This window comes from Rhinolophus ferrumequinum, chromosome 17 (assembly GCF_004115265.2).
Source record: "Rhinolophus ferrumequinum isolate MPI-CBG mRhiFer1 chromosome 17, mRhiFer1_v1.p, whole genome shotgun sequence".
In the NCBI taxonomy this organism is placed as follows: Eukaryota; Metazoa; Chordata; class Mammalia; order Chiroptera; family Rhinolophidae; genus Rhinolophus; species Rhinolophus ferrumequinum.
The window spans coordinates 38,252,893-38,280,568 of NC_046300.1; the positions used below are offsets into that span (position 1 = coordinate 38,252,893).

The 27,676-nt window shown below is 40.3% G+C and overlaps 2 protein-coding genes across 2 annotated transcripts in view; one reads left to right on the top strand and one right to left on the bottom strand.

The window, feature by feature from the left end:
- The first annotated feature begins 91 nt into the window (after window positions 1-91).
- Window positions 92-16,365, top strand: MRPS22 (mitochondrial ribosomal protein S22). The gene is made up of 8 exons (XM_033132410.1): window positions 92-303; window positions 5,837-6,000; window positions 7,138-7,302; window positions 9,033-9,176; window positions 9,457-9,540; window positions 11,128-11,273; window positions 14,516-14,624; window positions 16,245-16,365. Exons 1-8 carry the CDS (start codon window positions 132-134, stop codon window positions 16,338-16,340), a joined length of 1,080 nt encoding a protein of 359 aa, XP_032988301.1. The 5' UTR covers window positions 92-131; the 3' UTR covers window positions 16,341-16,365.
- A 564-nt stretch (window positions 16,366-16,929) lies between these two features.
- The window catches only part of COPB2 (COPI coat complex subunit beta 2), a 30,581-nt gene continuing 19,834 nt past the window's right edge, over window positions 16,930-27,676 (bottom strand). The window contains exons 13-22 of the mRNA XM_033132409.1: window positions 26,448-26,591; window positions 25,687-25,817; window positions 25,342-25,549; window positions 21,778-21,888; window positions 20,384-20,598; window positions 18,615-18,707; window positions 18,348-18,528; window positions 18,092-18,157; window positions 17,860-17,931; window positions 16,930-17,272 (exon numbers count right to left, since the gene is read on the bottom strand). Coding sequence (XP_032988300.1) covers window positions 17,177-17,272; window positions 17,860-17,931; window positions 18,092-18,157; window positions 18,348-18,528; window positions 18,615-18,707; window positions 20,384-20,598; window positions 21,778-21,888; window positions 25,342-25,549; window positions 25,687-25,817; window positions 26,448-26,591 — 1,317 coding nt within the window. The 3' untranslated portion in view covers window positions 16,930-17,176. The remainder of the gene's footprint in view (window positions 17,273-17,859; window positions 17,932-18,091; window positions 18,158-18,347; window positions 18,529-18,614; window positions 18,708-20,383; window positions 20,599-21,777; window positions 21,889-25,341; window positions 25,550-25,686; window positions 25,818-26,447; window positions 26,592-27,676) is intronic.

Here is a 27,676-nt window from a genome sequence, read left to right on the forward strand (position 1 = left end):
AGGCACAGAAGTTGCGTCGCTTCCGTCTTCCTCCTCTCTCAACATGACTACATTTCCCAGAATGCCGTAGGAACCTCGCGAGACCCGGCATCGCTCCCAGCCGCCTCTGGGGTAAGTGGCCCCGGATAATTATGGCGACTCTCAGAACGTCTGTGGTGCTGTGGAGCCTCCTTACGGGGTCTCGAGGCACAGAACGGGTCTGTTTCCGGTCCCGAGTTCGGCCTCGGCCCGACGCCCTCCCTCAGCAACTGCCTGGGCCCTGCGGGACGGGAGTACCATGTCGTCGGCTCGCTTCCGAGGCCGGTAAGTGACCTGAGGGAGGGCGTTCTGGGAGACCGAAGTCTGCTTCTGGCTGGCGAGACCCACGTGGAGCCCTACCCCACCCCGGGTCCTCCCGCAGTGGTCTCTCTTAACCCAGGGGTCTCTCTTCTGTACCAGCAGGGCTGTCGTCGCCCGCGTTTGTTCGTTCTCCTACTTAACCAACAGTGCCTGCTGAGCTCTGCTCTTTGCAAAGCACCGTGTTAGGTTTAGGGGATGCGGCAGACTAAGAGTGACAGGGATTTTCTCTGAGGGAACTCACGGCCCAGTTAAGCGGCAGTGTAGTGTGACCTGGGCTGTGATGGGGGAACACGTAAGACTGGCTCTCAAATTAGGTTGGAAGGGCAGACAGGGAAGGGTTCCTGGAAAATACGACCGAAGTTGAGACCTGGTTAACCATGCTAAGGAGAAAACAAGCCTTCCAAGTAAACAGAATAAGCAAAACTCCAGAAATGCGACCGAGCACAGTTCGTTTGGGAACCCGTTTTGGAGGCAGGATAGGTGAGGGTTGGTTATGATTTTGGATCTAGGAGAAATTATTGTTGCTTCTCAAGTTTCTGGCTCGAGCCGTTGAGTAAAGAGTAGTCCTAGTTATACCAAGACAGAGATTAATTGTAGAAACGTTCTATTAGGGAGGAGGGAAAAGAGGGAAGATGAGGGAGGAAAGGCAGTAGATGAGGTGAGGAGATGGGAAGAGACGCAGCATTAAACATCTGTTTTGGACACATTGGATTTGAGGTGCCTTTGAGATTCAAGTGGAGGTGTCTGGCATGCACACCTGGACACTGAATGGTAACTGAAGCTGGGGGATAGGGTGACACTGAGGAGAGAGTAGTGCTGAGCACCTATTGTGTCCGCGGCCCTATACAGGACCCTGGGTGCCAGACAGGAGTACAAGAAAGGGTTCTGGTCTTGGGAGAGCACATTGTCTAGAGGGGGACACAGTGAAGTAAGCAGACCACCTGAGCTTTTTTCTTATTGATGTTGTGAGCTATTGGTAAGTTTTAAGCATGGGAGTGATTACAGTTTTAAAAATTAAAATTTTTTTCCCAGTTTTATTGAAATATAATTGACATACAACAGCAGATACGTTTAAGGTGCACAGCATAATGATTTGACTTACATATATCTTGAAATTATTATGGTAAGTTTAGTTAACATCCACCCTCTCGTACAGATAAAAAAGAAAAATATTTTTGTGACTTACTCTCTTAACAATTTTCATATATACTATACAACAATGTTAACTAGTCATCCTGTTTACATGCCATCCACATTACATGCCCTAGTACTTGTTTATCTTCTAACTGGACATTTGTACCTTTTGACCACCTTCATCCAACCCTTCCCCCCACCTTTGGTAATCCCAGAGCTGATCTCTTTTTCTATGAGCTTGGTTTTTGATGTTGTTTTTAGATTACACATATAAATGAGATTTTAGAGTATTTGTCTTTCTCTTTCTGACTCATGTCACTTAGCATAATGCTTTCAAGGTCCATCCATGAGGTTGCAAATAGCAGGGTGTATGTGTGTGTATGTGTATCACATCTTCTTTCTCCATTCAGCTGCTCGTGGACCCTCAGGTTGTTTTTGTGTCTTGGCTATTGTAAATGATCCTGCTATGAATGTGAAGGTGCAGATACCTCTTCGACATGGTGTTTTCGTTTCCTTCATGTTATATTCCCAGAAGTGGAATTGCTGCATCATGTGGTAGTTCTATTTTTAATTTTTTGAGGAACCCCCGTACGGTTTCCATAGTGGCTGTATCAGTTTGCAATCCCACCACAGTGCACAAGGGTTCTCTTTTCTCCACATCCTCTCCAGCACTTGTTAATCTCCTGTCTTTTTGATGATAGTCATTCTAACAGGCATGAGGTTGTATCTCATTGTGGTTTTGATTTGCATTTCCCTGATGATTAATGATGTTGAGCATCTATTTGTGTACCTGTGAGCCATTCATATGTCTTTGGAAAAATATTCAAGTCCTTTCCCCATTTTTTAATTGGATTGTTTGTTCTCTGCTATTGAGTTGCATGAATTCTTTGGATATTAACCCCTTGTGAGATACAGGTTTTGCTAATATTTCTTCCCATTCCGTAGGTTGTCTTTTTATTTCGTTGACATTTTTCTTTTGCCATGCAGAAGCCTTTTGGTTTGATTTTGTTCCACTTGTTTATTTTTGATTTTGTTGTTTGTGCTTTAGGTGTCATCCAAAAAAATCATCCAAGACCGATGTCAAGGAGCTTTTCCCCTCTGTTTTCTTCTAGGAGTTTTATGTTTTCTGATCTTACATTTAAGTCTTTAATCCATTTTGAGTTAATTTTTGTGAGTGATGTAAGATAGTGGTTCAGTTTCATTCTTTTACTTGTGAATATCCACTTTTCCCAGCACCATTTATTGAAGAGACTGTTTTCTCCATTGCATATTCTTAGCTCCCTTGTCAAATATTAGTTGACCCTATATGTGTGGATTTATTTCTGGGCTCACAGTTCTACTCCAGTGGTCTATGTGCCTGTTTTTATGCCAGTAATATACTGTTTTAATTACTATAGATTTATAATATAGCTTGAAATCAGGACATGTGATGCCTCCCGCTTTGTTTTTCTTTCTCAGGATTGTTTTGGCTATTCAGGATCTTCGATGGTTCCATATAAATTTTAGGATTATTTTTCCTATTTCTGTAAAAAAAAAAAAAATGCTGTTGGAATCTTAATAGGGATTGCATCAAATCTATAGATGGCATTGGGTAGTATGGACATTTTCATTCTTCCATGAAAACCGGACACATTTATTTGTGTCTTCAGTTTCTTTCATCAGTATCTTGCAATTTTCAGCATAGAGATCATTCACCTCCTCACCTTATTACTATTTTATTGTTTTTGATGCTATTATAAACGGGGTCATTTTCTTTATTTCTTTTTCAGAAAGTTTGTTGTTAGTATATAGAAATGCTACTGATTTTTTAATGTTAATTTTGTATCCAACTTTACTGAATTTGTTGATTAGATGTAACTTTTTTTGGTGGAGTCTTTAGGATTTTCTATATATGAAATCATCTGCAAATAGAGACAATTTTACTTCTTCCTTTTCAATTCTGAGGCTTTTCTTTTTTTTTTTTCTTGCCTAATTGCTATGGCTAGGACTTCCAGTACTGTCAATTAGGAGTGGGGAGAGTGGGTACCCCTTTCTGGTTCCTGATCTTAGAGGAAAGGCTTTCAACCTTCCACCATTGTATGATATTAGCTGTGGGTTTGTCATATATGGCTTATTAGATGGAAGTATGTTTCTTCTATGCCTAATTTGTTAAAAGAGTTTTTATCATGAATGGACGTTGAATTTTGTGCAGTATTTTTTCTGCATCATATGAAGTGATCATATGATTTTTTCTTTCATTCTATTAATGTGATGTATTACATTGATTATGTTGAACCATCCTTGCATCCCAAGGAGAAATCCCACTTGGTCATGGTGAATGATCTTTTTAATGTGCTACTGAATTTTACTGAGAATTTTTGCATTTGTATTCAGGGATATTGCCCTGTAGTTTTCTGTCAGTGTCTTTTTCTGGCTTTGCTATCAGGTTAATACTGGCCTTATAAAATAAGTTTGGGAGTGTTCCCTCCTCTCCAAGTTTTGGGAAGAGTTTGAATAGGATTGTGTTAATTCTTTAAATGTTTGGTAAAGCTCATCTGGCCTTGGACTTCTCTTCATTGGTAGATTTTTGATTACTGATTGCATCTCCTTACTAGTAATTGGTCAGCTCTGATTTTCTATTTCTTTCTGATTTAGTCTTGGTGGGTTGTATGTTTCTAAGAATTTTTCCATTTCTTTTAGATTGTCCAGTTTGTTGGCATGTGGTTATTCACAGTAGCCACATGATTCTTTGTATTTCTGTGGTATCAGTTGTCTCCTTTTTCATTTATAATTTTGATTTGGGTTCTCTTTTTTCCTTGGTTAGTCTAGTTAAAGCTTTGCCAGTTTATCTTTCCAAAGAACCAACTCTTTGGTAATTTTTTTATTCTTTGTATTATATTTTTAAGAGATTACTCTCGTTCTGTGGAGAATGGTTTATAGTGGAGTCAGAATGGAGGCAAGGCCACTGGTTAGGAGGCTAAGACGAGAGATGAGGATGGCTTTGACAGGGTGGTAGCAGTGGGGAATGGATTAAAGAAAGATTGATGACGTATCACACCAGTATGTTCTGTGTCGGTGTCCTTTTTTCTAAAATGGGGATAATCATAGTATTTGCAGGGTTATGAGGACTAAATGTGCTGTTTGTAAAGTACTTAGTAAGTCCTGGCACGTAGTAAATACCTAATGAATTCGTCAGCTGTTCTCATTACTGTTAGTCTAGATGTGGGGAGTAAAGGAGAAGTCAGGCATGACCATAAGGTATCTGGCCCACATGACTTACTGGATGGTGCTAATATGACAGGAAATAGAAGGAAAAAGCAAGTTTGAAACAGGAGAAGTTGATGGGGACCTGCTTTGGCAATATTGAAGTGCATGTGACATGTCCGTTGAGTATTTGGATGGAAGATGATCTTGGCTGGAGGTTCAGATTTGAGTCTCCAGCATATAGAAGTAATTAGAGTTACAGGAGGCGAGGAGATCATCCATCGAGAATGTGAGAAGGGAGAAAAGAGGGATGTCGTTGAGAATCCTGAGGGTCAGCGGCAGTTACAGGACTAGCAGAGGAAGAGGTGGTTAGGCAGAGGGATAGGCAGACTGCAGGCTGCCTGGGGCAGAGCTGACGTCTGGTCTCTCCCATCCAGGGCTCTTCAGGACACACACGGCCCCTTCAGTGTCATGTCCAGTGACCCAGGCCTTTCTTTCCTAGCTGCAAGCCCTCAGCCTAGAATTTCCTTTCCTTTTTGTTTTGCCCTATTTAGGCCCCTGGGAAGCCTTCTTTGACCCAATCATGCCCTGCCATGCTCCCAGGGGACCAGGGGATGCTTAGTTCCTGCCTCGGTAGCCCTCCCCCTTTCCCCCCTCTCCCCCCGCCATGCCTTCCTTGTATGTAGCACTTACGCAAGGAGCACCATGATGGATTGCAATTGATCTAGGCTCTAGAATCAGATAAACCTTGGTTTAAATCCTGGCTCTATCACTTAATATCTAGGGCTTTTGGCAGGCTCCAGTGTCCTCATTTATAAAATTGGGGTTTCGGTGCCTATTTTGTGGGTTGTAAGCATTCCTGAAAGCATATGTAATGTCTGGTATATAGGAGACAACTCTGTAAATGATAGCAACTATTATTATTATTATTACATTAATTACTTTTTTCCTGTTGATTCTTCCACTAGACTTTGAGTGCCTTTTTGGCACAAACTGTATCATCATCATGAATATCAAGTAAATTTTGAATGAAGGAATGAGTGAATCTCGTAGGTATTAGCATTATGCATATTGAGGGAGACTTTGTGTTAATCATTTTTATTTTTAACTTTTCTATTTAGAAGTCTTGTTGGCTTGTCATTTTTGCCATCTTCTTATTTACTAAAATCCATTTTAACAGAATCCGGTAGCTCAGAGATCAAGAAACCTACGTTTATGGATGAGGAAGTCCAAAGCATACTCATCAAGATGACAGGCTTAAATTTGCAGAAGATTTTTAAGCCAGCTGTCCAAGAGCTGAAGCCACCAACATATAAGCTAATGACCCAGGCACAGTTGGAAGAGGTACGAGAATATTGGTAGAATACCTTTCTTTAAAGGGTTAAAAAAAATTTCAGGAGTCCTCTCCCGATGCTGATATTTGCTCTTCCACAGGCACTGATGGAAGGGATGATCCAGGCACAAAACTGAGGAGAGAAATGGGAACAGGGAGGTAGAGAGGAGCAGGGAGCATGGCCAAAATTAGGCAGACTGGGGTGGGTCTGTGGTTCAAGTCTGGGTGTCTGAGCAGAGCCGCCTCTGCTCCCAAAGCAGCCTGAGCATCCTTCCTTTGTCCTGCCTGCTCCAGTTTCCTTCCTGGAGAAACAGTTACTGTGAGCTGCTTCGAGGCTGACACTTTGGTGAGATTCTGAGATCGTTTAGAACAGCGTCCTGCTCGAGGCACCGATGTCTGTCCTGCTGGAGTCAAGGGGTGTTGCGTGCTTTGTGGGAAATGCTTCGATGTATGAATATGTAACGCAGTATTGCTCTTCTTTCTAATTAAAAAATAACTTATAGCGCTTCGATGTATGAATATGTAACGCAGTATTGCTCTTCTTTGTAATTAAAAAATAACTTATAGCAAAAAATTCAAATATCTAATAGTATATCCCATGAAGAGTGAAAGTCTCCCTTTCACTTCTCAGAGGTCACCACTGTTAACGGTGGCACGGAGCAGTATGGTCAGCGGTTAAGAATATGGACTCGAGTTGAGTTGCCTGGGTTCAAATCCCAGTGCTGCATCTTCGTAGCAATTTACTTAACATTTGTGTGCCTCTGTTTTCTCTTCTATGAAATGAGATAACAATAGCACCTAGCTCATAGGGTCAAATGCATTCAGAGTATTTAAACAATATCTGGCACATAGCAAGCACCCAATAAATGAAATCCTTTATACTATGTCAAGCAGCTCTTGTGGCCTGGCTGTGTCTCAGAGCTTTCCTTTGCTGTTTGGAGAACGGCGAGCCTGTAGCTGGTGCTGTCAGCCACAGCACAGAGGCAGAGGACAGGGTCCAGGAGCCCAAGCCTAGCTTTTCACTCACTGCTTCATGCCTATGGCTTCTCTTCGTGGTCCTTTGCATTTTTGATTAGTATCTGCTTTTGTCAGATGATCGTTTGGTCTGTAACCTGTGGCTTTCCTTAAGAAATATTTTATTTCATTAGGCTACAAGACAAGCAATTGAGGCAGCTAAAGTACGATTAAAAATGCCACCGGTTCTGGAAGAGCGAGCACCAATAAATGACGTGTTAGCTGAAGATAAGATTTTGGAAGGAACAGAAACAGCCAAATATGTGTTTACTGATATATCATATAGCATACCACACCGGGTGAGTATATAATCGCCAAATGATCTCTGTTTGAAATACTTACGTGTGGACTGAGTGATAAGGGCCAACGTCATGTGACCCACTGTCCCCGATTCTTCCAAACCAGAATTTCTGTGACTGGGGGAGACCCTTGTGGAAGATACAGCTTAAAGAAGAAAATACATGCAGACCAGCCCCACATCTTGTTACCATTTCCGTGCAGATTATGGACACAGAATATTCCAGATTAACTGCAACGAAAGAGACATGTGCTAAGACAGAACAAGGACTTTACAGACAGAAACCCACCCCCAAAACACAACTAGGCAAAAATCTTCAAGGCAGTGGGAGAAGAGAGATTCTTCCTGCCCAAGTTAGACTGACTGCCTTAGCTGACGCTTTTTGAGAAGGCAGTGTTTCTTTCCTGTAAATTCTTGATATGCCAAAAACCCAGACTTCCCAAAAGATTTTCACTTTTCAGAATTCGCATTAAGAATGGCAAATTTCCCCGGATAATTTTCAGACAGCACCACTTCTGTTGTTTTTATTCTCTACCGCCTCTTCTTCCCTTTATTGCTAGTTCCGTAGGAACTGTCATACTTACAAAATATATCAGTTTTGTGGTTGAGCCTTTTCAAGTAAAGAGTAATTTATAATTCAGCGCACAAAATGCAGAATATTACATAAACCTAGGGTTGGGGAAAGGGCCACCCCATGTTAGTCTTTTTATCATATATGATTATGGTTAGAAGATGTGATATGTTTGCAGTGCTGTGAAGACTGGTTTGTGGGAGCATTCTATAATCTGAAAGGGAAAAAGGAAGTTGGAATTCAAATGACCAAAATCATTTTGAGGAGAAATTGTGTTGTTTTGGTATTGGCTTTTTTTTTCCCCTCTATTTGCAGTGGTTGATGAAGATTTTAATTATCCTCAAAACACTTTCAGAGACTCGTACACCTCTGAAAAGTTGAGAGTCAGTACCATCTGGTTAATCAGATGTATATCAGTTATCTGCTATATATGAAGTTCTGTTGTCAGTCTGAGTGTTGCAAAAAATTATAATCCATCAGTTCCTGCCCTTTTCCAGCTCAGTAACAATATTAATACCTGAGAGACATCAGGAATCCCGCCCATGATAAATTACCTATTGAGTGGTACAGAGAGTGGGTGGAATTCAGAGGCCATGGCCTGGGACTTGGCACTTGGAAGAGTGAGGAGAGCAGAGGCAGGTGGGTCAGTCAGTCTGACAGTTACGTCACATGCCAGTATGAGGAGTCAGGTGTGGAATTAAGACTACATTCTTGGGTTTGTTCTTTATATCCCCAGGACTTTCAATGTAGATTATAAAGTAGTAAAATCTGTTTAGGTGAGACTTTGGCATGGGGAAGTGAAACAATCTGAAAAGGTTTTGTAGCACTTCTTTCCTCTGAAATGCGTTTAGGTGAATCTCAGATTAGCTTTAGTTGAACCATTTTATGTATTGAACCCACTTTAGGACTATAGTTGGCGTTTAGTAAATACTTTCATTTTAGATTTCTGACTGTCAGAGGCACAGCAGTGATTAGTAAAGGAAATATCAAATCTTTGAGGTTTAAAATTATCGCTGAAATCATACCTATGCTTGCATTTACGTGTCCCAGTTGCACTTTATATTGTTGATTGCAAACTATTCTTATAATGGTGTTTAATGGGACATGGAACTAAAAATAAATCTTCACAAACTCATCCTTGATTGTGTTTTCTATTTCAGGAGCGTTTTATTGTCGTCAGAGAACCAAGTGGCACTCTACGCAAAGCCACTTGGGAAGAACGGGACCGGATGATACAAGTTTATTTCCCAAAAGAAGGTCGGAGAACTTTAACGCCAGTAATTTTCAAGGAAGAAAATCTTCAGGTGAGGTGACTGGGTTTCATAGGCAGTGCTGATGGGGTCTTTGTTGAAGATGACGAGAACCACCGGTAGGCTCTGCTGTGGTAACTCGACTACGGTTGTCTGTCTGGTAGCTGGGATTTGTATGTGGCTGTGAGTTGCCGAGCCTGTGTTAGTTCTGCGTGCCTCTTGATGGGCGCAGATGTGGCCTGTGCGTGGAGGGGCAGGCCTGGCCTGGCACCAGGACGGGTGTTGAACTTTTGTGTTCTGCTCCTCTAATTCCAACTCTGCTGTGTGGTTGCAGACCATGTATAGCCAGGACCGGCACGTTGATGTCCTCAATCTCTGTGTTGCCCAGTTTGAGCCAGATTCTGCTGAATATATCAAAGTGAGTATATTTCGTAGTTTCTAAAGTATATGGGTTTAAGTATGGTTGTAAAATTTTTAATCTCGCACAATGAGGTCGGTTATATATAAGCTTTGATGTAGGAGAAAGAAAAGGGAAATATTCGGTTGGTGCAAAAGTCATTGCGGTTTTTGCCATTGTTTTTAACCTTTTAAACTGCCGTTACTTTTGCACCAGCCTAACACCTGAAAACCGTTAAGGACCTGGTGTGCACCAGATAGTTTATCCTCACAGCCGCCCCTGAGTTACGGATGAGAGAATCTAAGCTTGGAGAGTTGAGTAGCTTGCCGAAAGTTGCAGAGCTAGTAAGTGGTAGAATTAGGACCCAAACTTGATGGCAAAGCCTATTCTCTTTTTCAGTTTGTCATACGGGAACAAAGTTACTTACTAAAATTGACTAAAATGCAGAGTGTATGTCTTATAATTCAATTTAAGAAGTAATGAGGTAGTACCTTCTATGTGTGGGGCAGTATCATGGAGGGTGTGGGTGATGACATAAGGAGGCGCTGTGTCAGAGCTTCAGGCCAGGAAGGACCGGCGAAGGGCGCCATGTAAGTATGCAGACAATTATTACCTTGGCTTGAAGATGTTATGTGCTAAGAGAAGGTTGCCAAGTGCTCTCAGGAAAGGCGTCAGAGGGATCTTGATGAGGGTTCTAGAAGGGCATGGAACATTGTGGCAGGTGGAGTTCAGGTGGAGAAGACAGTGTGAACAGGCAGGAAACAAAGTATGCTTGGGAAATGGCCAGTCATGCGGTTTGCTGTACATGCTGTGTGTACGTAGGGTGGCGCAGGATTACACCAGACGGGTAGATGGGGCCCTGTCACAGGTGACCTCTGATGGTAGGCTGAGGAATCTGGGCTTCAATTAGTGGGATTGGAAGACCTTCGAACACAGAAATGCCCTCATCAGAGTCCTCGTTTAGGAAGATCAGTTTGGAAAGAGAACTGAAGGAACATTAGTTACTAAGATGGAATAGAGTAGTTGATGGAACTAGGGTAGTTGATGAGATAGGGGAAAAGGGGAGGAAAGAACATTCTTTTTTTTTTTAACTTTTATTTATTTTAAGTGTGTTTTTCCAGGACTCATCAGCTTCAAGTCGAGTAATTGTTTCAGTCTAGTTGTGGAGGGCGCAGCTCACACTGGCCCGTGCCGGGATCGAACCGGCAACTCTGGTGTCACGAGCATTGCGCTTTAACCAACTGAGCTAACCGGCCGCCCCAGAAAGAATATTCTTGATTTCTTTTTTTCTCCTAGTGACCAAGAAACGGTGGTCCATTGTTTCCGGTGGTCTATGTGTAATAGAAGCTTCATAAATAGTATTTGGATGCGGAAAAATTGATCTGGCTATAAAGGTTTGGCAGACTTGTTCCAGGCTGCCATATGCTGCTATAGTGGCAGGTTGGTCTAATTGATACCTGCTGGATAATGATAGTGGAGGCAGGTAGTAAGTAGACCTGGTTTTATTGGTACTTTCTTGGGCAGCACTTATGCTAGTAAGTGTATATCCAGTAATGTTGCTCACTTTTTATTTTCATGTTTTTTGAAAAATTGCATTTTATGTGATAGTTTCATCGTCAGACCTATGAAGATATAGATAAACATGGAAAGTATGACCTTTTACGTTCAACAAGACACTTTGGTGGAATGGCTTGGTATTTTGTAAATAAGAAAACGATTGATGGTTTACTGATTGACCAGATTCAGAGAGATCTGTAAGTACGATCTTAGTAGGTAAAAGAAATTCTTATTCCCGTAATATTAAGTCTGTATTTAAGCTGTTATTTTTCCAGTGATAACAGTGTACTGTCCAGTGATAAGTAGCTTTCACTTACCTCAGTGTATGGGTTTGTTCTTCGCACATAAACCAGTTTTCTGTCTTTGCTTTTGTGTTATGTAAGCAGAGCTAGATTCTTTGTAAGGGTGGGTGGCTTTGGATCTGTCCTGTACACCCTGGATATTGAATCATCCCTGGCCTCGCCAACGCTCCTGGGTATCAGTGTACTTTCCAGATACTCAAAGGAGATTAAATAGGAAATGTAAGGAAGGGGGATGTGCTTGTTTTTTGATAGGACTATTTCTAGGGCTTATCAGTAAAAGCTGTCATTTAATTTATGAAAATACTCGTTTTTGATAGCCCTTGCTTTTGCCAAGATTTTTAAGGCTTCAAAAAGGTTACAATTTTTTTCAAAGTTGCATGAAAGAAAGACTGTCTATTGTATTTTAGCATGCAGGCTGGTGTGCTCCCAGCCTTCTAGCTGAAGTAGTACTGTACAACGTGTGATAAAACTGAAAACTGTTTTTGAGTATCTTTCTATTGATTGAGTTAGAAAGGCCAAAATGACAAGGAAAAGAAACCAGCATGGTCGTAGTAAGAAAGTCAACTTTCTACAAAAAGGCCTTGCTTGACTCAAAGTGTAAACTGCAAGAAGAGGGTTAGTGATTATTGCCACCTTCAGGATGTAAGGAGTTTTTACTCACAGAGTATCTGCCATATAACCTGAACCATTCACACAAAGATAAGGCATTTGTAACTAGAAGGTTCCATAGGCATTGTCCAAGAAACACAGTCCATATTTGGCAAGAGCGTCATTTCTCATCTACCTCATGGTAGATGAGCTCCAGCCCGCCCGTCCCCAGCACGCTGGTGTGACCCAGTGCTGAGGGCACGAACACCTTCATCCCACGTGAGCAGAGGGCTGAGCGGCTGCTGGTCCTGAGGATGCTCACAAAGGACTTCCTTTAGGCGCGTCAGCACTGATACCACCTGGGAGTGAAGTGTCTTAAGTTTCTCCAATGTAATCATTTGAGAAACGTAATCGTTTCATAGTAAAATCATCATTTTACTATGAAAATGTAATTTTGGGGGAATAAGAAATTAGAGCAGCACAGAAATTTGTGACTTTGAACATTAAAGTCCTTTATCGAGATGTACTAATATGGGGTAATATAGTAATATTCATTATGTCATGTAAGCTTGACATCTGAAGCAGTTCATTTGCATACTGGGAGGGAGTTTTGAGTCCAAGTTAACCTTTCCTGCTCTGCAAAGTAGAATCGTTCCTGTGTAAATCTGAACTGGACAGCTTGCTGCAAATCCCAGGTTAGACGGGAGAGGGTGCATATCCTCACTGAATGGAGACCAGGTCAGAATTGGGATTCTGCAAACGTTTCAGACTCAAGTCCTACTGTTGGTTTTGAATTGAGAGTCTTAAAATCTTTTTGAATGTGTAAATTTGTTCTTGGGCTGCGTGTGAAGCTATTAGGTTGGTGCAAAAGTAATTGTGGTTTTTGCAATTTTTAATCTTTTAAACCACCATTAGTTTTGCCACCTACCTAATAAATTGTTCTGTGAGATGCAGGCATTATGTTTCAGCGTGAATGTAATGAACCCGTAAACATGATTCTGATATATAGAAATCCAGTTGAGCTCTTTACAGGGCCACATGCCTAACTAAGTTCTAAAAGGGAATTTTATCTTTTATTTGAGGACATATTTTGTTGCCACATTTATTGGACTTTGTTAGATTAAAAACAAGCACAACAGATTTAAAATGCACATTTTTGAAATGGTTTTCCACTGGAAAGTTTTACCATCTCAGCAGGTCTGGTTTCTCAGTTCCTCCACGGGTAGGTCTGTAGGGTAAATGGGCCTGGGATCAGCCCAGAGCATTCTCTAAGGTCACCATGGCTTGAGAAATTCATTGGCTCTTCCCTAGTCACCCCACTCTATCCCCCGGCTCAGGTAATAGGAAATTAGGCAAGGTCGAAGAGTGACAGCTGTGGGAGCAATGAATTAGGGTGTCCTCACTCCACCCCACAACTGGAAGCCAGTAGCTCACTAAGTATACACAGCAGAACCTCAAAAGAACAAGCATTTGAAAAGGATTATTTTTACATACCCCACAGCTTTGAGGTGGCAAAGGGTAGGAAAGTGTTGATACGTGAGAAGATAGTGATTGGTGGTTTGGGAAGGGTAGGGAAGTTTTAATGTTGATAAAAATTGTTTACAGGTTTCTAAAAATAAAAACCAGAGTTGAATTCTTATTCTGGCTTCATCATACACAATTGTGTGATGCTGAAGTTAGATTGCTAAAATAGAAGCTGGCTTTCCTTCTGTCTGATGGGCATAATTTCAAACTTGCTTCACTAGGATGCTAGTTTTTACTAATGGATTCCTGTGACTAGACAGGTGGCCCAGTGTCTTTTCTTGGACTCATAGGCGGCTTCTTGTAGAGGCATTTACCCACTAGTCCCGATGAAGATTGTAGTAGATGTCACTGCTGATCTTACAGGAGAGTGGCTCTGAGTATACTCATGACCGCCAGCCTCTGGCTTACTGTTTCCCCGAAAATAAGACCGAGCCGGACAATCAGCTCTAATGCAACTTTTGGAGCAAAAATTAATATAAGACCCAGTATTATATTTATTATAATATATATATATATTATGTTATTATACCTGGTCTTATAATAAGACCAGGTCTTACATTAATTTTTGCTCCAAAAGGCGCATTGGAGCTGATTGTCCGGCTAGGTCTTCTTTTCCAGGAAATATGGTATGTGCGATGAAGGTATGTTCCTGCCCTAATTGGATGACATTATCTGCTGGTGACGTGCACTGGCCTGGAAATCATCTACCGTTAGGAAGGCTATTTCTATGAGGAATGATGCTGTGTTTTAAAAAGAATCCAGACACTTTTAGAATACATTCACTTTCATAAATTGGGCACTGCCTATGACTCTTGCCCTACCTATCTCAGAGTTGGCATGTAGCCTAAATTAACCAATTTCCCTGAAAATGCATTTAAAATATAAAACTGAAGACTTTAAAAAAGATTTTCTGGCCCAAGAAAAGATTGAAATGTAATTTGGTTTTAAATTGGCACACCTTTTTATAGGACGGTGAAGCAAACGAAAACAGTAAACCCTTTTAACAGTAAACCCTTTCACTCTAGAGTGGATGATGCCATCAGCTTGGTCCAGCTGTATCACATCCTCCATCCAGACGGCCAGTCAGCTCAAGAGGCCAAGGAGCAGGCTGCTGAGGGGTTACAGTTAATTAAGGTACAGATTTTTTCCACCTTGGCTGTTGCGTGGTGATAATTGAGTTGGGGAGAATTCTGAGGTGGGTTATATTTAATGTTAGCCAGACAGGTCTGTGGTCTTGAAACAGTGATTAGAGCCCCCATATTTCTTCAGCCTGGACAGGGCGTGGGGAGCTGCAGATAGTGGGGCAGGAGCCTTGTTCTTTGGAGTACTGGCATCTGAGGTGATGAAGTCACCAGCTGGGCAGGGTGGAGGACTCGGTGGCGCATGTCCCCAGTGCAGCCTCCTGACCTTCAGTCTGGTCCCATTCTTGTCTAGGTGTCCAGAAAGGGACAGGGTGGTGCTTATATTTTACTGAAACTTAGCTGCATACCTCAAAACCATGGGCTTACACAGATTTCTCTATAAATGTTGAGAGTTGAGATGATTTTTTTCAGGAAGGGAAGGGGAGCTCATTGTATAATTTTCATGTCTTCTAATGCTGAGGACAGACATGGTTTTGTGGATCTGACTTCTATCCCAGTATTATGTTATGCATCTGCAAAGCAAAATATAAAGCTTACTGAGGATAAAAACGACCAGTGAGGGATGACACCTTAGGAGGAGTAGAGAGAAACGACAGTACTAATACTGATTTTCCATAAGCCAGGTAAAGCAAGAGCTTTTGGAGAAAATATATATATTTTAAGATTTTATTGGGGAAGGGGAACAGGACTTTATTGGGGAACAGTGTGTACTTCCTGGACTTTGTTGTGTTTTTTTTTTGATTGGGGAATAGTAGTGTATTTTTCCCAGGACTCTGTTCCATCCAAGTCAAGTTGTTGTCCTTTCAGTCTTAGTTGTGGAGGGCGCAGCTCAGCTCCAGGTCCAGTCGCCGTTGTTAGTTGCAGGGGGCACAGCCCACCATCCCTTGGGGGAGTTGAACCAGCAACCTTGTGGTTGAGAGGACGCGCTCCAACCAACTGAGCCATCCGGGAGCTCAGCGGCAGCTCAGCTCAAGGTGCTGTGTTCAATCTTAGTTACAGGGAAGGCAGCCCACCCTCCCTTGCAGGAGTTGAACCGGCAACCTTGTGGTTGTGAGCCCGCCCTCCAACCAACTGAGCCATCTGGCCACCCGGGAGCTCAGCGGCAGCTCATTGATTTCATTCTAGTCGCAGAGGGCTAAGCTCCCTGGCCCATGTGGGAATCAAATCGGCAGCCCTGTTGCCCAGAGCTCGCGCTCTAACCAACTGAGCCACCCGTCCGCTCCTGGAGAAAATGTTCTTTAAAGTGAAAAATTCGTTTGCTAATTCTCATTCTCCAGATTTCCTTTGAACCTGATAGTTTTCATTTTGATCTAGCAGGATGTGCAGATGTCAGATTTTCTTAATTTTTTTCCTGAAAGATGGCAGCCATATTAGGATACTTCTGGTGTTTAGACTTAATGTTGCATGAACTGTGCTGGATACTGTTTTTCTTATCCCTGTAATATGCTTATTGTTTTATAATCAGAAAAAAAATTATGAAACTTGGAAGACTTTTAAACTGGTACTTTTCTGTGCTATTACAGAAATGTTAATGATGTATCAAAGCTAAAAACTTTATAAGCATTATATGTTCTACTGCTTTCAAACTTTTTTTTTTTTTTAATTTAAATAGGTCTTTGCAAAAACAGAAGCACAGAGGGGAGCATATATAGAATTAACACTGCAGACTTATCAAGAAGCATTCATTAGCCATTCTGCAGCTTCCTGAAAATATTTAAATAAATTTCATTTTATTAAATACTGACTAGCTTTCTCTGTTAATATTGATTGAGCTGAGTGTTTAAGAATGTTAAAAGGTACAAAGAAGAACTTCTTACCCCACTCACTTTCCCAGGCCACAAAAGAATAATTAAGAAGTGTGTTCAAATGCCTGGATATTAATTTCTCTAATCATATCAGGTAAGTGCAGTGTAAGAAGAAAAAGGTATTGTGCCTTCACATGTTACCAAAGAGGGCAATCTGTAAGTTACACAGAGCCCAGCTTAAGGAGGTCAGAGGAGCTGGGGCTTCAGACCCAGATTCCAGAAGCAGGGAACTACTAGACTAAGTCAGGGCAAGGCATAACAACCCAAGCCACGTAGACTGAGGGGAACAATGCAGTGAGATTAAGAAAAAAGGTTTGTAAAATTGTGGCTCCGATACTCAGTTCTAGGAAAAATGTGATCATATGTGAAAATATGATTTAGTGATGCAAAGAAAAGAGAATGTGGGCTGTTCTGTAGGGTGAGGTGTAGTTTGGGCTCAGCCTTCTAAAACTAGAAGCCTATTTTCATTGTTTAGAAAGGAAACGAAGTATCTTCATTAATTCAAAAGGTTTTATGAGATACAGTATAATGACAGTATGAAAAAAAAAAACCGAAGTCCACATGTTTTAGTTGACAAGGAAACAGTGCTGTAGATGCTGCCCATAAACTCCTCCTAAGACGAGGAGGGCACTGTGTTCCCAGGGGGCCACAGCCTTTACATATAAAAATCTAAGGAGTTCTGAGTCCAAAGCACTGTGGTCAGCATGACGATCAATACCTGTTCACAATAATAATCTGTTTAGTCATCCAAAATATCTTCATCCAGGTTGATATCTGTTGTGTCAATATCTTCTAATTCCAAATTATCCAAATCTACTTCCAGTTCGAGTAAGCTCTACAAAGGAAAGGAAGAGGGTGAGTCACACCCTTTTCTTTTTAAGAAAAGCTACCTCTCATTTATGATCCAGAGAACTAAAACAATACAGGCACACGTCGGAAATATTGTGGGCTAAGTTCTAGACCATCCCAATAAAGTGAAGAGAATAGCTCAGTAAAGCGAGTCACACCAATTTTTTGGTTTCCCAGTGCATATAAAAGTTGTGTTTACACTATACTATAGCCTATTAAATGGGCAAAAGCATTGTCTAAAAAACAAACTACATCTTAGTTAATTAACACTTTACTGCTAAAAAATGCTATCATCTGAGCCTTTGGCAAGTCATAATCTTTTTGGTGGGTGTGTGTGGGGGGGTGTCTTGCCTCCAATTTGTAAAAAACGCGTATCTGCGAAGTGCAATAAAGCAAAGCACAATAAAATGAGGTATGCCTGTAGTCAGACCAAAGGACATCTTCCCGTTTCAAAGCCCCTGTTCTGAAACTGATTACGTCATGTAAAATGAGGAGGCCTGCACATCCTGCAGACACAGCGAGGGAGGGGTAAGGCTGGCTTTCCAGTGGGAAGTTTGGGAGTGGTGGCCATACCTTTTCTTCTTTGTTGGCTGTGTGGGAGGCCGTGATAACTGGAGTAGGAGAAGCAGGTTTCTCATCAAGATCCTGAAAGCCCAAGTGGAGATACATAGAAAAACAAAGGAATGTGTTCAGGATTTTGAAGTTTTCCCCAAGGCAAGGCTGACCAGGATTAGGAAGTGGGAGATGGTACTTAAAATCAACAAATCTCAACCAGATTATCTCCTGTAGTAAGTGTTCTACTGACCTGTTGTGCAGACCTTGAGGGCTGAAAGCCTTTTGCCTCTTCCATGACATTTCTTTCTTCATTTGGCTAAATGAAGAATAAACCAGGAATGAAATGAAATATTTTGAAGTCATAATTCATCTATAAATTTGGTCTAAATCCCAGATCTTAGCTCTTAATGCAACAATAATGAATGCAGTACAGTTCAAAAATTTAAGTCGTGAATGCACTGCTGCCCTGCAGTGACACTAAATGAGGCCTGGCACCGGCCACGCACCGTGACAAGTGGGTATTGTTTGGCTGGCCACAGATCAGCATGTGTTTCCTTCAGCCATTCTTCCACAACAAAGGCTTCTTTTAGTCCAGGGAAAAGGTTTTCATACTCTGTTGGATCAGCAAGGGATTCCGCTGCTTTCTGATTGACTTTTGAGAGATTTTCTCTCCAGAGTTTCACCACCCTAGTACAGATATGGAAGCAAAGGGGGACTGAATAAGTGTGCAGTTTTTATTTGAAACATTTCTTCCTAAAATTAAAAGTCTGTACCTTGAAACCTGACTGGGTAAGTAAGTCCGGGCCAGGAAGGCAGCTTCTGGAAGTCGTCCAGTTCTAATCAAGAGCTCCAGGCAAGCATCAAGCCTAAAGATTAAAAAGGAGAGGCACAATTTCCAAGAATAAACGCTATTAACACTGGCACTTAACACATTAAAGAAATGTGGATTTAGTGTTGCAAAGTCAGCATTCCCTCCTCAATTCCCACACATATACCTCATTTCTGTCACTGAACCATCAACTTGTCACCACCAGTGTATTACATAATCAATAGGCTCCAGGAGTGTGAAGGATAAGACAGCTTTTGTGACCATTTTCAACCTCTAACTTACTTTAACTCCTAAGAGCAATCTAAAGGGGCTTTTCAAGACAAGTTAAGGCAGCGTCATTCTTTTAAAAGCTTCAGGATACATGGGAACAAACAGGTTCACAGTGGCAATGTCGAGGGCAGTGTCTCCAACATGGGCTGTGCTGGACAATCCAGTAGGAAATACCCAAGTGCTGTTTTTCGGGTTTTTTTATTTGATTTTTTTCTAAGTTTGATAAAGAGGATAATGTATTTTAGAATTCAGAATTTTTTGAATTTTAGAAAGGTAACATTTCACCTAACATCATCAGCATCAAATAAAAACATTAATATTCTGCATTAACACATAAATACTAAATGCGATAAAAACAGACCAAGTGGCAGAAAGATGACTAATACCGTGTTTCCCCGAAAATAAGACCTAACTGGACAATCAGCTCTAATGCATCCTTTGGAGCAAAAATTAATAAAAGACCTGGTCTTATTTTATTATAAATTTAACATACTAAAAATATAAGACCTGGTCTTATATTTCTTTTCTCCAAAAGACACATTAGAACTGATTGTCCAGCTAGGTCTTATTTTCGGGGAGACACGGTAGTACTTTAGGTCAGGTTTTGCCCTCAAATAAGTTACAAAAAACTATTTTCAGAATATTTTTGGATTTTGAATTATGGGAAAAGAATAGTGGACCTATTCTTACAAGGTATATAAGTTTATAAATATGTATGATATATATAAAATAAAAAGCATAGATACATATATTGAGGTATATCCCAAGTTTTACGATAAAGTCTTTATGATAAAGTGTGGGGTTTAAAAAGTTAACCTATAGGGCAAGGTTAATGAATACTTTTGAGTTTTAGTTCATAACATGGTCAACTAAAGCCAAAATGATTTGGTTTGTACTAACTGCTAGACTTTTCAAAACATAACATTTTTTTATGCTTTATAGTTGCATTCAAATCTAAAAGTAACTGGCATCCTCATCCCCCTTTATTCTTGCCATGAACAGATCAGAATTACCCAATTTGGGTAAAATCACCTGCCTTTCAGGTACCAGCTGGAGCAGCACATAACCTGCCGTCATAAAATCAGTGGCAGGGCGATTGAGAAATGTCTCTGCGTTGAGCCCCCCTGGACTAATTTTCCTCCAACATTCAGACCAAGTGTGCTAAGAGCATCCTTTACTGAAGGTGAGTGCCAGCTGAGAAGAATCTAAAAGCAAATCATGTCCCTCTCAAACTAGAAATGCCCCACTGACACGGAAACCCCAGGACGTCGGGGAGCACTGTCCTCTGTCCCCACGAGGAATACCATGCGGCCAGGCATTAGTTCAAACTCAAGGGTTCATTCTTCACATTCCTCTCCAAAAACCACCCTCACAAAGTCGATGCAGAAGTAAGTGCTTTTAACTGCCATGCCCACCTCGTTTAGAGCCTGGATTAATACTTACTTGCCCTGTAAGAAGTAGCTCATGAATGCCACGTTGTTCTTGCCATCTCGCTCCGCACCCTCTGCTAGCTTGTTGACCATACTAGCATTTCCAGAGGCAGTGGCCAAAAGCAGCAGCCCTCCATAATCCTGCGCGTGGTGCAGGCACTCCTGGGCTAGGCCAAACTGACATTTACTAATGGCGAGTTCAGCAAGTTGTTTCCACTTCTGTTCTGACTGTATGAAGAGAGTTTCCAAGTTAAAGTATTTTGGGGAATATTTGAATTGCTAACATCAACATTATTCTATTAACCTATTACTGTGCTGACAATGGGAGACATATATACAGAGGGTGCCAAAAACATGTATACACATTTTAAGAAAGGAAAAAACTATTAAAATTGTAATACCCAATGTATACTGATAACAAAAGATAAATACAAGTCACATTTGACTTCTGCAATTACAAGAGGTGCTCAAAGTGGTTACTGTCAGCGTCCAGACACTTCTGATTACCGCGAACTACTGCTTGAGCAACGTTGACCAAAGTGTCCACTTGTATAAATTTTTTTTGCACCCCCGGTATATATATATGTGTGTATGTGTATATATATATGTATATGTATATACATATATATATATATATATATATATATAGAGAGAGAGAGAGAGAGAGAGAGAGAGAGCGCGTTGTACTTAAGCTGGTTCTATCAATCAAAATTAAATGGAATGACAAAATGTATAAGAAAATGGAAATTATTCACACATACAAAATTCAACACAAATCAATTTTGATGCATGAATAAATGTCAACCTATTATGTTTTTATTTTGTAATTACACAGTAAAAAAAAAATAAAAACATCTAATGGGAGTTTTAAAATAATTAGATTGCAATTATTTTAACGAGTGATTTAATACCAGTTTTTTAAGATTAAAAAACTTTTATGTCCTTAAATATTTAACAATAATAAATATTATCTATCATTTGTAGCTTCTCAGAAATTAAATAAAGTGCTGCATATTTGGATGATGTTAACTTCCAAAATGTCAGAACCTTTCCTTAAAACCAGTATCTTTCTCACTAGGTTGGCATACTGGCAAATGACTGCTACATCTGCATTCTTAAGAGTTCCCAGACTAGTTTATCTACTATCTTACAGCTTTCCTCTCTTCCAAAATAGATCTCCTGTAAGATGGGAAAACACTTTTTCTTAAATTTGAATGCTAAGAATATCTCCAATATAATCCATTTAATTTATGCAAAGATTAACATAATGTATTTTTTAACAAGACCAAAGAGAGGCAATAAACTCACCAAAATGAGTCACTTCAGAAAACTTGAATAACACAACTTACAAGTACACTAAACACATAAAAGAACCTGGTTACCTTTCCACCAGTTATGAGTACATACCTCTGCTTCCACTGCTAATTGGTATGCAATTTTCAGTTCTCCAAGCTGAAGAGCAAGTTCAAAGCGATGCTCGGGGTCTGTGGATACTGTAAGAGCTTGCTGCTTGAAGCCCTAAACAGATTCAAAAATACATATGTATGTGTGTATTTATGTATATAAAAATGTGTGTAGTCTGTATAGAAAAGTGTACACACATGCACATGACAAATCACTTCCCTCTCAAACTAAAAATACCCTGCTGACATAGAAACCCCATTACTTAAATCAAACAAAAGTAACATAAAACAAAATATTCCAATGAGTAGAATATAGAAAAATACAAAATTAAGGAGTCATTAACTGATAAGAATCCCAGCCGACAAAATTCAGTCACACAATGCCTACTGTTTTCTAAGCGATGGAAGCTGACCAATGCTAGATAAACTCAAGAAAAACAACAACTAGTAAAATTAGAAACGTGAAAGTAAATAGAAATGTCAAAAAGAAGGATTTTAGAAAGTTGAACAGGAGTCATTAAAAAAACAAAAAGACAATGATGTAGACCTAGCTGTCCCTAACGTGGTCACCAAGCTGGGCCTTCCAGCATCTAAGCCAGTCCCTCAAAGAAAAGGAAGTCAAATATAAAACCTTCCGATGTTCTAGCACCTGTAGGTCATTTAGCAAACCTTTGCTGTCAGGTCCTGACTGGGTGTCATACCTATGTCTTTATCGTTAGTCTCATGTCCAGTTTATCGGCAAGTATTCCTTCCCCTGCTCCACTACTCCAGAGTCATCAGAAACAGGCTTCAAACCAACTACTGGAATTTCTACATTAGCTTCTCTCCCAAGCGGCCCCTCCCCCTAATCCCCCATTAGGACACTGTAAACAAGGCCTTCTGAATAACCTGCGTTCCTCCTTTTCTTCCCTGGCGCTGATGTAGACAATATAAAATCTAAGCGTGGAGGACGGAAGATCTATGAAACTAGTCAGACACAGGCAAGGACAAAGCAGATGACACCAGGTGGACTCAATACACTTACTTCTGTTTTCCTCCAAATCCCCACTGAAATGACACTAAAGGGAGTCTTATTCTCAGACATACACTCCCAAGGACACATAGAAAGGCAGAAGAGACATTAATAGCAAAATTTTGGAACCCGGAAAAGTGGTAGAGTATAAACATTCAGGTAAAACACTAGATAAAACTAATCCGGAATCGGGAGTGAAAACAGCATAGAAGAAACAAGCTGATTCACACCTCAGAATCCCCAAAGGTGTCTCGTGAAGAGTAGACTTAAAAAAATATAAATGAAACTGCCTGCAAGTCTGCTTGAGAAGCAGTTAGATACCCCAGGTGCCTACTCTGCCGCACACCCCTCGACACCCACAGAAGACAGGAGGTTCATTCTTTGGAGAGGAAAACTGAGGGATACCTCGCACACCTGGAGGAAGGAGTACTGAGTATCAGAAGGAAAACGAGATTATGAGGATGGAATGTTGAGACTAAATGAAATACTAAATACTGAGACACCGAGCTGTTTTCTACCTAGTGCTCAGAATGATGGTAATCGGGGGGACTTCTCTGTAAACTTGAGCCAGGCCAAGGGGTATAACTTAAAAATACAAAAATGCCGATGAGGGCTATATGCCAGTTAGAACAGTGCCTGGTACAATGTTAGGTGCAGTAAATTCATTAAATGAATAAATGAAGTTATTAAATTCATTATGTGACGATACCGACATTGAGGTTCCCCAATCACATCACATATTGTAAGTCCATGCACAACAAACCTACACTCAAACTCACACCTTTTGATCTCCTTCTTAGACCTCCACTCTTAAATGAGTGCCCAAGGAACATCAGATACCTGAGCAGAATCTCTAACGGGAAAAACAGATCAAATGAACCAATAACAGCAACGTGAAGGAAGCCTACAATGTAGGGGGAAAAGAAAACTTCAAAACAACGAAAAACTATCATTCTTATTCATGTGGGAGAAACTTTCGCCCATAAATAAGGTCTTAAAAGTCCAAGAATAACAAAAAGAGAAAACCAGTGCAGGAGGTCCAACATTTGAATAACAATTCCACAAAGAGAGACTAGAGAAAACGAAGGAAATCATCAGAGAAATGATTTTAAAAAACTCAAAAATTAAGGACATGCATTTCCAATTAAAAGAGTCCATCTAATACCCAGGGCAATGAATTATAACTGACCACTTTCGAGGCCCACCATCATGATAGCTCAGAACAAACAAACGGGACAAGATCCAAAAGAGAAAAAACAGATTAGGTACCAAGAATCAGGAACATAAATGGCTTTAGTCTTGAACAATAACGAGAAGCTAGAAAGCTTCTAGTACAATGTCTCTAAATTCTTGAGAGAAAATTACCCCAAACCTAGAATTCTATATCCAGTTAAATGGTCAATATATTTTAGTGTAGAACAATGGCACTTTCAGGTAGTCAAGGTCACAAAAAAGTCTACTTCCCATTAATAACCCTTATCTCAGGAAACTACTGAAGAACACGCTCCAGCCAAATGAGGGAGTAAACCAAGGGAGACGGGGTATAGGAAATAATAGCTCCAACTCAAGAAAGGCAAAGGGGAGCCCCAATGTGATGGTGAAGGGGGGATATGCATGATGAGAGCAAAAAAACCAGTTCAGACTGAAGCAGACTAAACATTTTGAAAGGAGATTTCAAGGAAAGCTGGAGAACAAGCAGAGTTGGGAGAATAAGCGTAAGTGGATACAAAATAAGCAAAGTTTAAAATAAAAAGACAATTATTAACTCCAGGAAAAAAAAAACTGCAAGAAGGGAAAGCTATAATACACAAGGGTCAGTGGTGAACAGTGTTTACAGAGCCATAATGATTAAACCATCGAATGCTGATCTAATCAAAATTATGATATGATTCTACTGGGAGGATAAGGAAGAGGAAAGCGGCAGGTACGTGGTAGAAGCAGGGGGTGAAAGATCAAGCCTCATCTATGGAGTGGGAAGTCACAAGAAATGCCTAAAGCGGAGAAATAGCAATATAAGCACCTGATTGAGAATGTGGAAATAAATACCAAGAGAGTCAGCTAAAAAGAATTAAAAGTGATTAATTCTAGGGAGTAGAAATGAGAGCAGGGAGGACTGTTTTTTTCGTAAGCCTTATAAAACTTTATACTTCATGTACCTGTAACTTTGATTTAAAAACACCACATTAAGAAAAACGCGTATCACTAATGGTAAATTTTGTTATGTGTATTTTACCAAAAAACAAATGAACAAACAAAGCCAGCTAGAGACAAAAATGCAACACAGACAGAAATGAAACTATTGATAGAATGGAAAAGAAGTCTATAGAAAGAGAAGACTGAAAATCATCTCTAACATTTAAATGGGGGTAACCAAGCTCTGGGGTACTGAGAAAGGAGAAGGAGGAGTGTAACTAGTGACTTAAATTTACAGGAGATACCACTGCCATAAGGAAATCGGTGACAATTAAGAAATTAAGTTTTTCAAACTCATACTAACATTTTCAAATTGCTAGTTTTAAAAAACACACAAAAATAAGATAAACAAAACGCTCTTACCTGCTTTTCCAAAAAGTGTGCAACTCGGGTCCTCTGTTCTTTTGGAATGGTGGGAAGGACCTTATCGGCCATGCTGAAGTCCCTCCGCATGACAGCCGTCTGGTATTCCAACACGGAAACCAGCAGGGAGTAGCTGACGATGTTCAGCTCTTTATCCCCCAGGTAAAGCCTGTTGTCCTTAGGGATATAGCCCAGGAGATACATTGTCCTGTGTTAGAGCAGAAGTTAATTTAGAAGTAAGCCCAAATCAGCAGATAATCTCTCTCTCTCCCCCTCTCCCCCCCCCCTCTCTCATATACTTTTAAATTGAAGACGCGTAAGACAAAAGCACAGTGATACAGTTACCTGTCCAAGTGGGCAATGGTGACTATTTCTCCTCCGACATAATAATTTAATCTGTTCACAGAACTTGTGTAAATGAAGCAATCGCCTACCCACAGCCCTGTTTTCACAATTTCCTGAATCTCACCAAGAACCTAAAAGAAGGAAAGGAAGTCTACTGTTAATTTATGCAGCATTAGAAACCCTGTCCATAACAAAAAACGCTACAATCGAGCGTGATAAGGTAGAATGAAGAATGCAAAGCAAGATCCTATTAATGTGTCAAGAAAGAAAAGTCTATCCTTGGAACTTCTATCTTGTTTCTTCATTTAAGAACACAAACATGGGTAACTTTTTATCATGTAAAATCCTATTGTGTTAAAGCTGTGATCTAAAAACGTGATTATCTAAACTCCTAGCACACATGAAACTGGCATAAGTGTTTCATAAAATTTTCCAGGACATCTCCACAACGGATGGTTTATCTGAAAGCTCACTTAAGTCACTCTGGCCAAACTGTCTTAAGATCAAAATACCTTCTAATTTCATTACTGAAAGATACCAGTTAGTCTACAGATTTCCTAAAATCAAAGCACAAATTTCTTTTAAACATAAATACTTTCACACTTGATCTTTGAGCTACGATTTTAATTTTCACATTTTTACCATAATTCCTTAAATGCTTAGGTTCGTACACCTAGTTTATAATAAAATGTTAAAATGAGTGACGTTCTGTTATAAGAATATAGTTAAAAATAAAGCTGAAGTTGTGCTGATGTAATTACCTCAAAGGCGTCTTCAATGCCATCTTCAGTAACTCCCTCATGCGTTTCCTGGGCAGCCAAGACTTTTTCCGACAGATACTTAAGGATAAAAAATGACTCCTCAGTGGCAATACAGACTAGCTCTCCAGAGTCAGACCAGAAAATCTGTAACAGGAAACACAAAAACGCAAATGATTTTGGATGTCTCAGTGGATATGATAAACTGCATACACTTTGTTTCTTACAAGATTTGTCTTTTATTAAGATAACACATGTGTACTTAACAACACAGTGTGTGGAGACATACATTTGGGAGGGAGGAAGTGCCGGGAGCTGCCAGCACACACCAGCTGTGCTGGAACCCAGAGCAGCAGCAGCCTGTTCCTCCCTGCTCTCCGCAACGCTTCTCATCCCTTTCTTCCCCGGATCAACCACCCATGAAATTTTAGCACCACAGATACTATATATTATGCATTACAGAGGGTGCCAAAAGTATACGCATTTTAAGAAAGGGAAAAACTATATTAAAATTTAATAATATATAGCAATAACAAAAGACGAATACAAGTCATGTGTATACGCTTTTTTGGCACCCCCAGTATATATACATGTATATGTACCAGGTACCAGATGTGTGTGTATATGTACACACACACACACACACACACCTGGTACATATAGAAAACATACATATATATATATAAACGAATACTTATGCTTTATAGATAAAAAGTTTTTTCACCCCTTAGGAAACAATTTTGACCCCTTTGCTCACTGAGAAGACAGAACCAGGACCCTAGGGAGGTGGATTTGTCTCCAAAGATAATTTCCTGAAGATGAAAGTTGTCAAAGAAGCAGGCAGTTCTAAAAATAGAAAATTTTGTCCCTGGAGATGGTTACCGAAAATTTAAACAGCCACAGTCAGCTAAAGTATAAAAAGGCTTTCTGAACAGAGTGGAAGCTTTTTAGGCCTTTCCACATCAAGAACTCCCAGTCTTGTCTTCAAAGCATGCTTTTTTTTTTAAATCAGAAGCCATTTAAAATACGAAAAGTACTTGACATTTGTATAACTTCATATTTTTCAAAATAGCCAACATCTATTTCCTCATTTTAATTCCATAATTCTGATTTTGTAAGCAATCCTGAGGTAAATGGTGCTGAGTCCAACACCATGGAACGGGGACAGCAGGGTACAAGGACGTTTCTTGGTCTCAGGGACCCAGAGCTCGTTATACAGATGCACATTCCCA